Below are 16,286 nucleotides of genomic sequence, written 5' to 3' on the forward strand. Positions count from 1 at the left end.
GTAAAACTTTCTTACATGGGCAATTACCATAAAACTTTCTTTTTACATGGCATCAGTCACAGTGAGGCAGTCATTCTGTCCGACACTCGTCATGAGCAGACTGCGAGCATACCACGCAGTCCTATTAGCTTCAAATTCTTTCCACGTCGTTACTCTCCTCGCTGCCTTTTTTTCCTCTTGTTTTCGGCTAAAAATACACTGGTGGCTTTTTTTTTCTCATGACAGCTGATTGGTGTGAAAGGGAGAAGATTATCTTGTGGAAAAGTGTTTGTTTGCTCGCGCCTATGCAGTCGCTTCTTGCTGGGTTAAAATCCTGGTGGATTAAAGGAGGGAAGGTTTTGGCATTCAGGGGCTTTGTGGTTTTTCTGGAACAAACAGGTGTTACTGATTGAAAGGGGTAGCGTAGGAGATTATATAAAAACACGCTCGGCCAAAACGTCTGGTTTTTAAGTTCTGCTCGAGAATGCTATCTTCAGATCTGTCAGCGGTTGAAAGAGTAATCCTCCTGTCTCTGTGGATTTGTAGGGTTTTTATATATCATTATTTCTCAGATGAATCTCAGGAGTGTGCTGACGCAGTCCACAAGATTAGATTCTAATGTTACTCCCAAGGGACATTAGTGCTGCATTAGATACTAATCCCTCCCCAAAAATGATCACAAAAGGTGCTCAACAATCCTTCTCATCTCTTCTCTGTTTCCATCTCACCTCACAGGTTCATTGAGTATGGAGAGTACAAAGGGAACTACTATGGGACAAGTCTAGACTCAATACGCTCCGTCCTCTCCAAGAACAAAGTGTGCTTATTGGATGTCCAGCCTCATGTGAGTAACACAAACTCTCCCTCTCCAACCCATTCCTCTCTTCCCTCTTCCCCAAGTGTGAACCAACCATGATATCAACCATGGGACTACCGTATTGAAACCTTGTGTTTTTGCAACCAGAGCATGCACAGTACCGACAAGAGCGTGGAGCTGGTGGGTGATGTACTGTGAGTTGGGCAGTGCTTGGTTTAGGCTTGTCTCTTCAGCAGGAAATAATGGCGGCCTGCCTGGTCGCAGTCTTTCTTGCATTAAGGCTACACAGTACACTGAAATGTTTCTGAAAACATTTTATGCAAGAAACACACAATATCTGATTAACACTGCCTAGTTTGCCAGTTTGATCTGAGTTTCGTGGAAACTGGAAACACAATGGCGGCCGCCTGGTCATGAAGGCAGCCTCAGACTCATGAATGATCTTGCAATAATGATCATTTTAATCCGAACTATTTTACGTATTACAACTAAGTAGTACCCTAAATGATGTTTCTGAAAACATTTTAAGCGAGAAAAATGCTACGTATTAACAGATTATTGATCCATAGTTGATCAACACTGCCTAGTTTGGCACTTTGATCTGAGTTTCCTGAGCCCTGTGTGCACTGGACAGACTCATTGAAAATGACTTGTCAATCACATAGTAGCCCCGCCCAAAAGCATACGCTGCTGTATTGTCCATTTTACTGTACTTAACATATGTCTGTATTTTTATCCCTTTGGCACCTCTGTATCTCGGAAGCAGCTCTCTCTCTTCCTTGGCTTTCCTGAGGCCTTGGCTGCTTACTGGGTTACCAAAGTGGGTTTTAAAGGGGGCATTTTAAAGGGAGCAATTACCGCTAATTTCCTCTATTTGAAGATTTCCTCTTTGGCTTATGTGTCTTGGGTGGTGGCGATCGGACCCTACACAAATGGCCGGCTTGTCACTGTGCCACCGACAAAGCCCTGAGCACGATTCCCATTAATGCACCCGTATCGTCCAGCCGCTGCCCCAGCAGCTCCTCTCTGTTTGTTTTTGCTCAGTGGATAATGACACACAGGCAAAATACACCATTATATAGATTAACCTGGCATGTCTACAAGGCGCCCTGGCCATGAGCAGCAAAGAGCCCTCGGCTAAAGTGCATCTGTGGAAGCTCATGTGGGTGTATGTACATGTAGGTATGTACTTTTTTGTTTTTGGCACACATTTGTGGTGTTGTGTAAGCTACTAGTCATCTCCCCTACCTTCACTGTGAGCACATTCTCCACCATGACTCATGGAGCAGATCAGTGGCAGTGTCAGAGCTTGTTTTTGCTCCCATGCTGGCTCTGTGAGCAGTCGATGAGAACTGCCATGGATGCTTCCCAGTGGTTCTTCTCCTGCCCCTCCTTTAGGTTTTTATCCATCTTCCTATCAGCTGTGGCTTTGGACCCACTGCCTATTAACACAGTTAGAAGCCCTGATCGCGGTGCTGGAACCAGGGGAGAGCCTGAGGCCTGACGCCACCACTAACCAACTCTGATCTCTCTTCTACCTCTTGGGTAGGGAGATGAACCAGAAATGCATCCTCCACTATCTTCTAAAAGAACCACACACACAAGATAACCAGAGGCCTGTTTATTGTTTCAGCCACCCATACATTAAACCAGTGGTGCACAACCTTTTTTGGTTTGTGACCCCTTAAAGCCATGACATGTGACAACTTAGCCAGTCATTTTCCTGTCTGAGATTTCTGAGTTATTTTGAGTAATATTTAAGAGGCCTAAAAATAACTCCAGTAATTTTATAATCAATTTTAAAAAAGCAAACAATAGAGCTAAGCCTGATATATGTAAACAAAAAAGGTGAACTGGAATGAAAGGAGTTTTTCAGAATCATGCAAAGTTTGAACATCCACATTTTCATGGCACTTGAGCAATCTGCTGTTATCAGGACACAGATAAAGTTGAAATCTCCAAAACAAGAGTCAAAGGCCCTCTTTATACCTTTCATTAATACGAGTCTTGAGTGGTCCAATCAGAGGTGGACAGCTATAAGTACGTCAGTTCACACCTGGCATTGCAAAGCATCTCCACATGCATTTTGAGTAACCACTTGTGATCGGATCTCACTTTTCCACTCTGTATGTAAATAAACGTGCACCATTTCTGTTTGCATCGACCAAATCCATTATTTTTAAATGGTGGGACACAATGCAGTGCACTTCTGGTGCCTAATCTTCTGGAAATTTAAGGAAGAAGAAGGAGTTTGTTTCCATTGTGCTTAGTCTTTGGTCCACATGGAAATCTGACAGCATGTTTCACGTGTACTACATCCACAAGAATTTCACACTTCAATATCAAGCCATTTGCACATGAGTATGTAGGTCTGCTTACACAGAGGACGTCAGTTGAGTAGGTGGTCCTTCAGTGTGACCCAGGACACATTGTGTACATGCTGCTGAAAGAATGTGGTCATGTGTGGCCCAGGCTTCCTCTGAATGTGGTCTGATCCATCGCATCTTGATGTGTCCTTAGCTTGTTCAGATCTGTGCACATCGGATCCCTCAAGATTCATGTGAATGTCAGGTGTAAACAGGGCAGGAGTGAACCTAGAGCTGAGATTGTTTTGCCTATCAGAAAAAACACATTTTTAGAGGAATAAGAAGAATAGCAGTATGGCTCTAAAGATGACGATGCCAGGTGATCAGTCCATTACTTTAGTAAAGACTGAAATATCTCAACAACTATTTAATTGATTACAATGCAAATATTTACGGTCATTTTAGTGTCACCACAAATTTTTGTACAGACATTATGGTTCCCAAATGATGACTGTGTCTGACTTTCGCGATCTCCTGCCGTTTCTTCTAGTGCTACCATGAGATGGAGATTTGTGGTTTTTAGTAAAATATCCTGATGGATTTCCCCAAGTTCTGGTCCAGACATCCATGACAATATAAGAGAGATTTCACACTGTAATTTTGGTTTGGATCAAACTGAAAAGTCTGAAACAAGGAAGGTGTGAAAGGGCCATAAGTCTTATTTCTTGGTTCCTTCCTTAAAACACAAAATGTTCTATACCTAAGGGACTCCCACTCTCTAGTTGGAACCCACTGCATCAAACACACTATTGATCTGTCCTCATGCTTATAAAGCTGAAAAATGTTTATTAAATTACTTTTGAATTCTAGATTTATCTCTGTCCTCCCCTCTTGTTGCTCGATGGTATTGTCTCAAGCTTTTCCTGTTCTGTTGAGTTGATATTTGGTTTCATTTTTCTCTGTCCAGACAATAAAGCACCTGCGGACGGCGGAGTTTAAACCCTTCGTAGTGTTCGTGAAGCCTCCATCGATCGAGAGGTTGAGGGAGACCAGAAAGAACGCCAAAATCATATCAGGCAAAGACGACAAGGGAACTGCCAAGCCATTCACGGTAAGAGAACGTGACAAAAAGATGTTTATTTCTCACGCTCAATCAGACATAGATCAGTTATTCAGACAGTTTGAAGTGCCAGATGGGTCAGTTTACTTTGATTTAGACAATCAGGAAGTCAATTTAACACACTTTTCAGTGAATAGCTGGTGCCCCCAAAATGGATGACACTTGTAAATGCTATTCAGATTAGATTAAGCTAAATGAAAGTTTAATGACCCCTGTGAGGAAATTGGATCACTATAGCAGAATAAAACAGGATACAGCTAATAGGATATACATTAAGTAAGGATAAAGGGGATATTAAACATAAAGCTGGAGAGGAAATTTACAACAAATAAAACTAGTGTCAAAACTGTGGAATCTAGTTATTTATTAAGTTTTATGGTCAGAAACCTGTAAACACACAATGACTGTATAAGATGTTGATATTTCTGTGTTGTAAGAAGATCAGTCACATACTGAACACACAGTCCAATGAAGCGAAGGTGTTATACTGTAGAAACACATGGCTTTACACCTCACAGATTAGCAGCAGAAGAAATAACAGAAACATTATCTGGACCCTGTGTGTACAGTACGTGTGTGTGTGTGTGTGTGTGTGAGTGATGAGGTCATCCTTTACACACCTTTATCCCAGCCCGACGGGGACGCACATGAAACCAATTAGCCGGCGTTCGGTGCTGCTGTGAAGTCGCAGGGTTGGGGAGCTAGCAGGGGGGGGTTGGGTGTGAGGAGGGTGGATGATGGTTTTCCCAGCCCCATCGGGGGCCCGGTGCTCGCGTGTCTCACTCGCCACAGGCAGCGTTAAGGCCAAGATCCAGGTCAGCACACACCACAGCAGACATGGCCTGATGAGACACCAGGAGGTAAGAAACCTGAGGAGAGATGGATGCTGAGAAAAAGATGGAGACTGACTGACTGCAAACTTATCACCCTGAGGATGAGTAAGAAAAGGGAACAATGGAGGAGTTGATGGGGTGTGAACTTGGGTCTGCAGGTGAAAATCCAACATGGTGGTGTTTCATTTATGGTTTATATAAATCTTTATTGAAAACATATGCAAATAAAATAGACAGACAACTGAAATTGTACATTTGCCATCGCTTTTTACTTCTTTTAATATTCTCCACCACCTGCTTATGTTCCTCTCCCCTGTCCTTCATCCCCCACCTTTGTGCCACTCAAAGTTTACAAACTTTGTGGACATAAATGGCAAAAATCTCCAGGTCTCATGAAATAATTAATGTTTTGAGTAATTAATCTTAATGTATTAAGACTCCTGAAAAACAAGATAATAGTTTGCTATAACTAAATTCCATAATCATTTAACATAAGTTGCACTTTTCATTGCTGTCAGGATGCAGCTGGAGTCGGTTCCCATTCATGTTCTATAGGAGGCAGCAAATCCCTCGTAAGGAGCATGATGGGCCTGCAGTGAGAGACAGACAGGCAGTAAGCAGGGCAAAGTTCAAATACATGCAGAGTGTGTGTGAAAGAAACTTGTGAAAATCTTGTGTTAACTAATCAAACCTGAGATCAGTCATATTTGCAGCTGCCCTGACTTGTAATATTGTGAGCTGAAGTAACAACAACAGTGTAAGCAACAACAAACTGTATTTTGACTTATAACACAATGGACATGCCCATAGGTGGTTGAGTGGTGAACGTATCAGCCTATCCTGGCAGCCTCGCCAAACTTAGGATCAGTGAGAAACCCGTGCTTAAATTAATTTTCCAAAAAAAAAGACCCAGGGACAATCAGACCCGGTCCAAATGGTAGTGACCTGAACACCACCGATGTTGGTGAACGCCAACAGTCGACTCTGGTTTGAGGAATGTGAATTTAGAACTGGTTCCACATGGCCTTATCCATTGGAATTGTATACCCTTGAGCTTTCCAATTACTAAAGTTGCACATCGCAAAACAATGATGTCAAGCTCATTCATCTATGCTGCTGGAAACTTGCAATAAGAAGGCGTCATGGCAAAGAGAAGAAAGTGTGGCTTCATTTCACAAAGAAAGATGACAACACTGCTCATTGTAATATCTTTAAAATGATCATTTCAAGAGTGGAAACATCAGCAATATGCTAAAACATTTTCCAGTCAACATAGGTATATATTTGACACTCTGTGCACAAGTGCCACTGCTTTCCAACCGAGCAGCACGTCCTTAACCGAGGGTAAATATCCTGTGTTATAATAACATTAAGGCAGGCTTAGCAGATTTTTTTCTTCTACTAAAAAAAACTAAATGAAAATGAATGCTGCATAAATACTCTCTCATTTCATCCATTTGAGATGATAGACAGACTGTTGCTACAGCTAGCTCTTAACTCCAGCTACATTAAAATGCAGTTAAACAGTGGCGCTTTTGCTGGCCCAAGTCACATGCGTGCATTTTTTCTACTCTGTTGCTACACTGTTCAGACCCAGATAATAAAAAAAGTTACGCTGATGCTGCAAACCCGTGTAGACCTACTTTTTCCCCCACAAAAAGATGATCAGGGATCAGTAAGGGAATTCATAAAGAATGGGACGCCTAGACATGGTACATCATCGAGCACTGTCAGGTTCTCTTAATATTAGTGGTGTTCTGGAGCGTATATCACCGGACTTTAAAGGACCATGCATAAGAACGTCTCTCAAGACGGCGGGTAGTAAGTAATTTAATAATGCAGGCGCACCTCTGTGATTGGCCCTAATCGTCCTAATCGGGCAGGTGGGAACATTACAGGTTATGCCTCTAAAGAAATTATATGCTCTGCAGCTATTCTACCCACAATGATCCAGCTGATTTTGCCTTTTTTTTTTCTCTGCCTCTTATCTGTCTATGGTTTTTAGACACTGTCAACATCAAGTGAAAAACTGTGCACATAACCAGTGATGGGTTAGATTTTGAGCCCGGTATTAACAGTTGTAAAACCACCAGACTGCAGAGACAGAGCACGAGGAAAAAATATGGAAGGAAGCGTCGACGTGATATGAATGTTCCTCATGAAGCCTAATGTCACTCTACAATTCTGTGGTTTACACTGCAGACTGGAGTCTCAGTGATAAATTGTCTAAAAAGATCAATTTTACATACACTCCTCTCCTGCTAGAAAAGCCTGCTGTCTCTTCCACCAAAGTGATGGAAAAAAAAGACAAACTCTTAAAATTCTAACTTAGATATTAACTAATTATTTAGTGAAACTGTTATTCTGGCCATTCAAATTAATATAAAAATTATAGATAGTTTGTGACATTTAGTATTACATCATTATATAGACTGACCCTCTCTCAGCACCCCCAACTGTGACTGACTTTCAGTGTCCCTGTTTTAAGTAACACACCATTTGAATTCATTATCTGCACCAAAGTCAAAATGGATTTGCCCTTGTTCACATCAGAAATGAACCGACAGTGGTCTGAGACCACTGCTTCAAGATGGACCAATGAGGGATTGTTTGGTCCACAACAGAGTTTGAGTCAGGCATTCACACCAACCAGAACAAACCACACAAAGGGGGTAATGTGACAGGATCCGGACCACCGGACCAAACAAATCTGGTCTGAACCTGCCCTAAAATTCTATCATTTCCATCTTATTCTTACTAAGCTTATATCCTGTTTTAATCTCAACTCATATTGATGAGTTAGTATAATGGAGCTGACGGCACAGTTTTTTTGGGGCTTCTCAATGAGTCATCCTCCCTGTGAGAGCGTTGGCTCTGCTCTGTTAGACATATCCAGGTGCGATAACACGTACAATACAGCGTTCAACTGGGTCACAGTTAAAGGTCGGCTCAGACATTCCGTACATAATTTACTTTCATGTCAAACCTTTAAAACCTCTATACAGACACAAAGTCAGCTTGCATTAGTCACACAGTGAAATATCATTTAGCCTCTGTCTGCTCCTCATTTCTTAGTAAGAGTCCTGAGAACAATAAGCTTTAGTTGTCAGAAACAGGATGATTGTTAATAATCTACACTGTTGCTGTTATTACTCACTGTCCCTTTATTAGCTCCTGCTACTCTCTCCAGTAATACAAATACACCTCTATAAAACTGTGTGACAAGGAGGCATATTTCAGCCAGGTAACACACCAGGTTTTGTGTAAATGTTCATGTGCACTGACAGCACGTAAGCCACCTCAGATTTGCTATTAAAGGCTCTGAAAGAGAAGCTGTTGTTGGGTGAGTCGTCTCAGACATACTCCATCCACCGCCAGCTGTATTTCTCTCTCAGAGAGACAGGTCTGCTTTAATGATAAAGGCTGAGGAACAGTCGTCTCATTGTTTCTGCAGAGCAGAGTTTGACTTTAGCTCCATTGTTTGAGCTGGAGACGATTCAGAGTAGGTTTTCAAAAAAAGGAGCTGAAGCGTGATGTAGAAACAAGCAAAAACAGACTGATGTAATGCACAATGATTCAGGCTGTAATGTGGTTAGTGCAGAAAATAGCACATTATCTGAAATGACCACAATCATTTGTAGAGATTGGTTTGGATTTTCACGCTTTTTTAAAGGCTGAGTCCATTATTTTTTGTTTTTTGAGGTTTGTATATCATTGTTTAGCTTCCAAGTAGTGTTCTTAATATATCAAAACATTAACATTTTGGTCTGTTTTGGCATCAAAATGCTATTTTCTTAAACCCTTCTAAAAAACTTTTTCTCATGTGACCTGAGGTGATGATGTTGATATAGAAACCCACTACGTTGAAGGAACAAAATTTAAAATATGGCCACCTGTCAGAAGTAACTCTTAACACATAGAGGGCAGCGTATCACCAAAGAAAGGCAACCAGAATATTTTAACATCTAACTTTGTAGCTTAAGGATTTATTTTCAACAAAACAAGTTGATTTTTGAACGGTGGGAAGACAAACCAAGACATTTAGGTGAGTTTAGGTTTGTTTCTGTTGAGTTAGAAGTGTTTCAAACGTGCTTGTCTTTAGTAAAAAGAGAAAGTTGAATTCAGACAATGTACATTTTATTACAGACAATAGACATAATAAATCCTTTCTTGACATTTTTTTCATTAATTTTGTTTATTTATTAGACTTTAAAAGAACCTGTGAAAGTAGCAGCATTGCGGGTCACATACGTCTCCCAGCTGAGACTACGAGGGGATCGGACAACCGCGTTTTGAGGGAAGGAAGGGGACTGTAACCTACGCCACTGCTTGTTGCTAACAGCTGAGTGGGAATTTACATTTGAAAAATCTGGAAAATAATGAAGACAGAGTCACTCTTTAAATAGAGAGGACAGGTGTGTTTTATTGGGATCAATAAAGCAGGTTTCCTGCTGAGGACGCGGTGTGTGTGGCGCTTTTAAAAGATGACACCTAAGGCTGACACATGCTGTTTTCTACCATTAAAGTGTTGAAAAGGTTTATAGTCTCAAATGGGAGATTTTCCTGAAACGGACGCAGTAAAATCACAAATATCATAAATACAATAAAGAAAACAATAAAAATGCAAGCCATAAAAACATCAAAATCTATAACATGGAGAAGCATCAGCAGTAAAACTAAACTGAGAGTCAATAGCCTCATATTGTGCAATGAAAACAGCCATTTATCTGTGCTTAAACAAAGTACTTAAACAGGCGCAAGACGCTACATCATTTCATGTGGAAATTAAGCAATCTAATGGCAGTGGGGATAAATGAGTCCCCGGTGCTTTTCTTCTCAAGTTTGGCCCTCCAGAAGTGGCATCAGCTCAAACTGCCCTCCGAGGAGAGCGATCCAGCACGGATCACTGGATGCCAAAGAATATCCACTCAGTCCTACTTGCCCAGCTTTCCATTTGCCTCTTTTACCTTCATTATTTTCATCACTCTGCCCCTTTTATTTCACCCTACATCTATCTTATTATTTTCTTCCTCTGTTTTTCGATTCTCTTTCCATCTCTTTACCCAGCTCGCTGTCCCTTAAGCGGCTCCCTGCTGTGATTAATGTTCTTTTACCTGGAATGGCCTAACTCGAGACAGACGTGGAGACTCGCTGGTGGACATGGAAACATCACACACAAAAAACAGCACACAGTCTTGTAGGTTCATTCAGTTGCCAGGACAGGTCAGAGGGGTTGTCTTCCTGGCGCTGGACACAGTGGTCATCCGTAAGTCCCGGTCCAACAGTGGAAGTCCTGCGGGGGCTTCGATCCAGATGAGAGAGAATATAGTCCCGCTGTGGAAGAGTTTCTCCACAGGCCAGCAAACCTCCCGCCCTCTTTGAGCCGTCTTTTCGTCTCGGCCCGTCCTCTTCCTGTCATCCTCCAAGACACGAGATGATAAAACCATCACACCGTCCTCGCAAAAGACAATAGAGCGTGAGACGGCATGGGTCGGTTTTCATAAGGTGGATACATGTGAGACGGCCGCGCAAAAAAAAGCAGACAGGCTTTTGCTCACAGTGTCACAGCAAGTGAGTGTTTATATTTAGCTGCGCAGCTAATCCATTATGAAGCGGAAAACCACCAGAAACATTCTGAAGTAACTCCTGGCTGGAAGGAGCGTCTCTAAAAATTGAGCCGTTTAGGAGTTTTCAACTTTAACGAGGCCGTGTTTATGTGCGTACACATTGTATGCACACACTCAGCTTGATCCTGCCCATTTGTGGGAACGCAAGCATATGTGTGTGTTTGAGTTTCTGTGCATGAATGTACATCTGTGTGTATTTATAATTGTGTGTTTGGCAGAGGGGATCACTATAAAACCATATCTGTTCAGAAATCTAAAGTTGAGTGTTCCCAGTAAAAGCATGAGGCTAAATCAGTGCAGCCACTTTAGCCCCGCCGGTGCACTGAGGACAGGATCAGCCAGGACCCACACAGCTGAGACCAGAAAGCCTCAGAGGGACCACCGCAGAGAGATACCTGGGCTCCCTCAGAATACTCTATCTATGAATACAGGAGCCCCAGATAGGCGTTTATGTTTACTCCCAACCTGATAAAAATATGTTACACAGTTAGCACGTGGTTTTATTCTTTACACTGGACAGCTGATTTACATATTCACCTTAAAAACTCTTCATCACCTGGGAAGACCCCTTTGTAAGCCTCAATGTCAATGCAATGATTTTATGCAGTTCCCTCATCTTGCATCCTATTTTAAAGGGAAGATTCTGCACTTTTCAAGAGGATTTCCAGTTAGTCTTAATGACAAAGATAACCAAGCGAAGCAGTAAATTCCTCAGTGCGTGCTGTATTTGCTAAGAAAGCTGAGATCTTCTGCAAAATCTGTTGTCCTAGAAGAACTACAGGCTGTTTCAGATTGGATTTCTAGTCCCTAATCCTAACTCTGACTAGACTCTAACCCTCACCAATAAAGTAATAGCAGTATAGTATATAGTATAGGCAATAGTGGTGATACATAGCAAGGCCTAAGAATCTTGCATGCAATGCGTCCTGGTACATGTACACACTGCCGGCATGGCTCACCATCCTTTGAGGAATTTATTGGTTTAAGTGATTACATTTACCATCAACACTGACTGAACTTTTCCACAAAGGATTTAGGTATAAAAGCCAACCCGAGCTTATAACATGTTGTTTACTAGCTTATTAATTCACCCACTGAATTAGTGAATTATAACCTCATTAAACAGCCAGTTTGCATGGGATTTTGTCCATTACCATGAAATCCAAACAGTAGTGATGTATCAGTAATCCATTGGACGGTGTGTCAAATCATCAAGTCTATAATACAACACTGTCTTAATAATGAAGGTATATTTAGGACTTAAGGATTTAAAGACAATTAAAAAAAATCTAACACATTGCTAATATTTTGAAGGATAGCTCCCTCAGTAGTCTTTTTAGCTTTTGTAGTCATCCAAGATTATGATATTATATTATGAGGAATTAAGGTATTTATATTTTTCTGTTGACAAAACTACACTAGTGTTAATGCTATTTGCATAAATTGTATGAAACATGGACATAGGCTCTGTGAGGTTACCCATAGGTGTCTGAATAGTTATTGTGAGGCAGTGCCTGACTCATCAACTGTCAGCTGATCCAAAAATGGGAGAAGAGGTGGACCACCTGTGACGGCACCCACCTGTAGCTCAAAGCAGCCACATCCTTAAATATGCATAATTTAATTAAGGTTTAATATAATTTAAATGGATGGTAAAATCATATAGCACCAGGTATACAGCAACAAACACCATTAGCTTGTTGTTTCCATCCAACTGTAAACTCTGTCATCATCACCACAGAAGAACATGAATGACGGGCACTTTTCTGAGTTAAAGATTTTTCATTTCAAAGCGTTCGGGGCAAATGTGATGCACTCTAAGCATCTAAAACATGAGGAAACCAGAGTGCATTAGCAGCACACGAAACACTTGCTGCATCTAGAAAACAGCTTGAAAATGAGAAATCATGATGGGTGTCACAAGAAGCAGCATCAAATTTCACTTACTGGGAATGACATTGACAGTCTGTCGGTCTAGCACTCAAGTTCACAGTTTGCTTTTCTTTTTGATGAGCATCACAGCTGCAGCATCACAGTTTTGCAAGTTAAGCTAACCTGTGTTTTTTGTGTCATTATACATGAAATAATGGTTTTCAGTATATGTATTGAATGTATTTTGTGACAATAACAAGGGCACAACCTGCTTTGAAATATTTTAAAACACTAAATTTTATTCTAGAATTTGCCATTTTTTGTTGACCACAGCCAAAGTCTTTACATCTAAATGTGATAACACGATGCGTAATCTGTTGTCTGAATGAATGAATGAATGAATGAAAAGTTGAGTATTTGCACTTTAACCCCTGACATCTTTCTTCTTTGATGTTTAGGAGGATATCAGATCATTACAAATCAATATGCTGGCGTACACTTGAAACGTTTCGTGAGATGTTTGCAGACCTGAAGCTCAGTCTGCACCGTGTCCGTCGTAGCCACTTCAGGGTCATGTCTAAGTTTTAGCAGACTGCAGCAGGTTCACACGGTCAGGGGAACAGCGCTGCCACAAGCTGTCATTTCCCCATCACACATATAAAATCCAGACTGGCAATAATGTATGTTTTACATGTCTGTCTTTTGGAAGTTAGGGTTATGTTTTGTCCTCTGCTTATTTTGAGGATATTTTATTTTCTTTGCGAATTGGATAACCGCGTGTATTCAGCGCAGGAAATTATGAAAATTCCTTGAGGTCAGGTTGTTGTATGGATTGGTTTTAGTGCGTGGTCTGTGCCGGGGTTCGTGTGTGCTCCATGTCTCTGGGAGGTTATAACGGGCTCCGTACAGGCCACTTTATGTTTATTTGTGTGTTCAAGGCCGTGTAATTTGTGTTTACAGTATGTGAATTTATCTCCCCTCTTGTTTACTGTGGCCAGTGTTTTCTCTACGCACCAGATAGGCAGCCTGAAATTAACCGTTTGGCCTTTGGTTTTTGTGCGTATATCTCTGCTTTTTGTCTTTTTAACCCTGGTCTTCTTCTCTCCTCTCTGTTCTCACGTACACTGCAGGAGGAGGACTTTCAGGAGATGGTGAGAACCGCCCAGACGATGGAGACTCAGTACGGCCATCTGTTCGACAAGGTCATAGTCAACGATGACCTCTCGGCAGCCTTCAGCGAGCTGCGGTTGGCGCTAAAGAAAGTGGAGGTGGAGACTCACTGGGTTCCAGTCAGCTGGACTCACTCCTGAGAACCACACAAGGAGAAAAGGGAAGGGTTTTGACAAAAATACACAGGTTTTTATCTTTCTATGTCTGCTGTGGTGTCGGGGAGGGGGGGTTAAAGGGAATAAAACAAGACAGCGCCAGACAGCTGTGTCGCCGTACCTGAGCTATGCGGAGCTAAAAAAAAAAAAAAAACACTCCGGATCAGGTTGGATTTAGACCTCAGCTGTGGTCTGCATGTGCATCTCCAGGTCTGACCAGATCTGACAGGGTTGAGGCGACGGGCGTCCGTCCAGGATACGAGCCTTGGACATTGATCTGGGTCTCAGTCTGGGTCACACAACCATGGGCCGCGGAGCTCTTTCGGTCCAAACCAGAATGTGGAACGAGCCTGGACCATCACAGCACCAGCAGTCCTGCCAGCACATCAGGAAACGCGCCAACCAGGACTCTGTCTTTAGTGTGTTCATAACATTAGACCATTAGAAACCAAAGGGATTGACATATTTCTTCTTGGTGGACAACCAACATTCATATGTCAGTAAAAGAACGCGACCTCTGAGGGGAAAAGAAAACACATTTGCCTTCTGTCTTACTATATTTCTGTGCTTCTATAATGCTTCTATGACTGTTACTCCAAACAAAACATTGTCAGGTACACTCTCAAGAAAGGGCAGTAAGTGTAATTTTATTTAAGAGAAATTAATATATTTTCTAATGTCCTCCAGTTGTTTTTTTGCATACCTTTTCTATACATATCTTGACTTTTAGAGCAACCTGATCTCAACTGTAGCCACCTCTGTGACAGCGTTTTACACGGGAGGCGTCTCTTCTTTCACACAAGTGTTTTGATTTCATCACCCTCGTCTAGTTTTCCCCCTACAAAGCACATAGAGAGCCATTTTATTTAGGTGTTATATATTCCATTTAGGAGCATTTTGAAAAGCCACCCTTCATATGAAGGTGCCCAGCATAACAGCTTTTGCCATTTTAAAGTCCCAGAACTGGACACTTTTTGGCCGTCTGCTAGAAGAAAATGTTCACAATTGTGTTTTATTAGGGTGGAGTCTTTATTTTTATTCACATAAAAATGGCTTCAGCAAGGCTGCTAATAGAGGGTCCACTGCACACTTCCAGGATTTTAACTCAGAGAAATGCTAAGTAGCCGCTCCTGACTTTATGAGCGTTAGAAGTTTATTGCTAATTTGAGCCGCCCATTCCCAGTCTAACTTACTCATTTTTTACTCACTGCTTTTCTTTTTTAAGCTTCTATCTTAGAGATACTTAATCTGTAGTTCTGGTACATTGATTTTTAAAGCAGCTAGTCATTAGTTCTGGCTGTATTAATTATTATAATCATTAACAATGCTACAGCCTTGGAGAGAGCCTCGGGTCTTTGCTGCAAATGTAGTGATGAAGAGCAAAATTTTACACTTTAAAGCAGAGGTGGGGCCAAGTCGTTTTGCAAGTCACAAGTAAGTTTAAAGTGTTTGCACTCAAGTCCCAAGTCAAGTTCCAAATCAAGACAGGCAAGTTCCAAGTCCTAAACTTTGAGTTTTTAGTCCAGAACGACATAATGTGCTCTTCACCAAATGTAATGCCATTTTAAACAACAGAGTCTCGACTCGCCCTCCTCTCTGCAACTTCAGATGTCAGAGGAAGCTGGAAGTTTTTGCATCTCTGTCTGTAATTTTCGACCCACATGTTTTGCATACTGCAATTCATATTTTTGTTGACCACCTCGCAGTTTTTGTACACGAACAAAATTATGTCCTTCATTTTTCCAACTGGAGCTCAGTAACACGACATTTAGTTTTTTATGGTTCTGTCCTGCAGCTTGATTGGATCAGACTGGTTCAAACAAAGTGGACGTGGGGATTTAAGTGTCATCTTGCTGGAAATGAATGGTGTTAACGTTTGTTGATTGAGGAAATGAAGGAAAATGAATTGATTCATTTTTATCTTTGAGGTTGGAGGAACGTGTTGAGTCAAAAGGCTCAAGTCCAAGTGAAGACAGGAGTTATTGGTGTTAAAGCCAAGTCACAAGTTATTGTGTGACTTGAGTCCACACCTCTGCCTTAAAGGAATAGTTTACCCTTGTATTTGTTTTCTTACTGATGAGACGATTGACAGTGCTCTCATGTCCATATATTATGTTTGGACCCAGAGCCAAAAGGTGGTTAGCAAGCCTAGCATAAAGACAGGAAACAGGAAGCAGTTGGTGGCTAGCCTGACTCCCTCCAAAACTAAAAAAAATATCCTTACTAGCACCTCTGAAGTCCAGTGGACTTTTATTCTAACCTAGATATTTGTTCATTTGCATGCTTTAAAGGGAAAGTTCAGATTTTTTGATGTGGGTTGTATGAGGTGCTTATCCACAGTCAGTGTATTACCTACAGTAGATGGCAGTCGACACCCCCCTACTTTGGAGAAGCAGCAGGAGTACTA

At 41.5% G+C, this 16,286-nt stretch overlaps 1 protein-coding gene across 2 annotated transcripts in view; it reads left to right on the top strand.

Moving 5' to 3' along the window:
- The window catches only part of mpp7a (MAGUK p55 scaffold protein 7a), a 169,663-nt gene extending 153,718 nt beyond the window's left edge, over nt 1–15,945 (top strand). For both annotated transcript variants that reach the window (XM_084747404.1, XM_084747405.1), the window contains exons 15-17: nt 715–823; nt 4,070–4,213; nt 13,685–15,945. In XM_084747404.1, coding sequence (XP_084603530.1) covers nt 715–823; nt 4,070–4,213; nt 13,685–13,864 — 433 coding nt within the window. In that variant the 3' untranslated portion in view covers nt 13,865–15,945. The remainder of the gene's footprint in view (nt 1–714; nt 824–4,069; nt 4,214–13,684) is intronic.
- Nucleotides 15,946–16,286: the final 341 nt, after the last annotated feature.

This window comes from Lutjanus erythropterus, chromosome 21, assembly GCF_056507025.1.
Source record: "Lutjanus erythropterus isolate fLutEry1 chromosome 21, fLutEry1.hap2, whole genome shotgun sequence".
Taxonomy (NCBI): Eukaryota; Metazoa; Chordata; class Actinopteri; order Lutjaniformes; family Lutjanidae; genus Lutjanus; species Lutjanus erythropterus.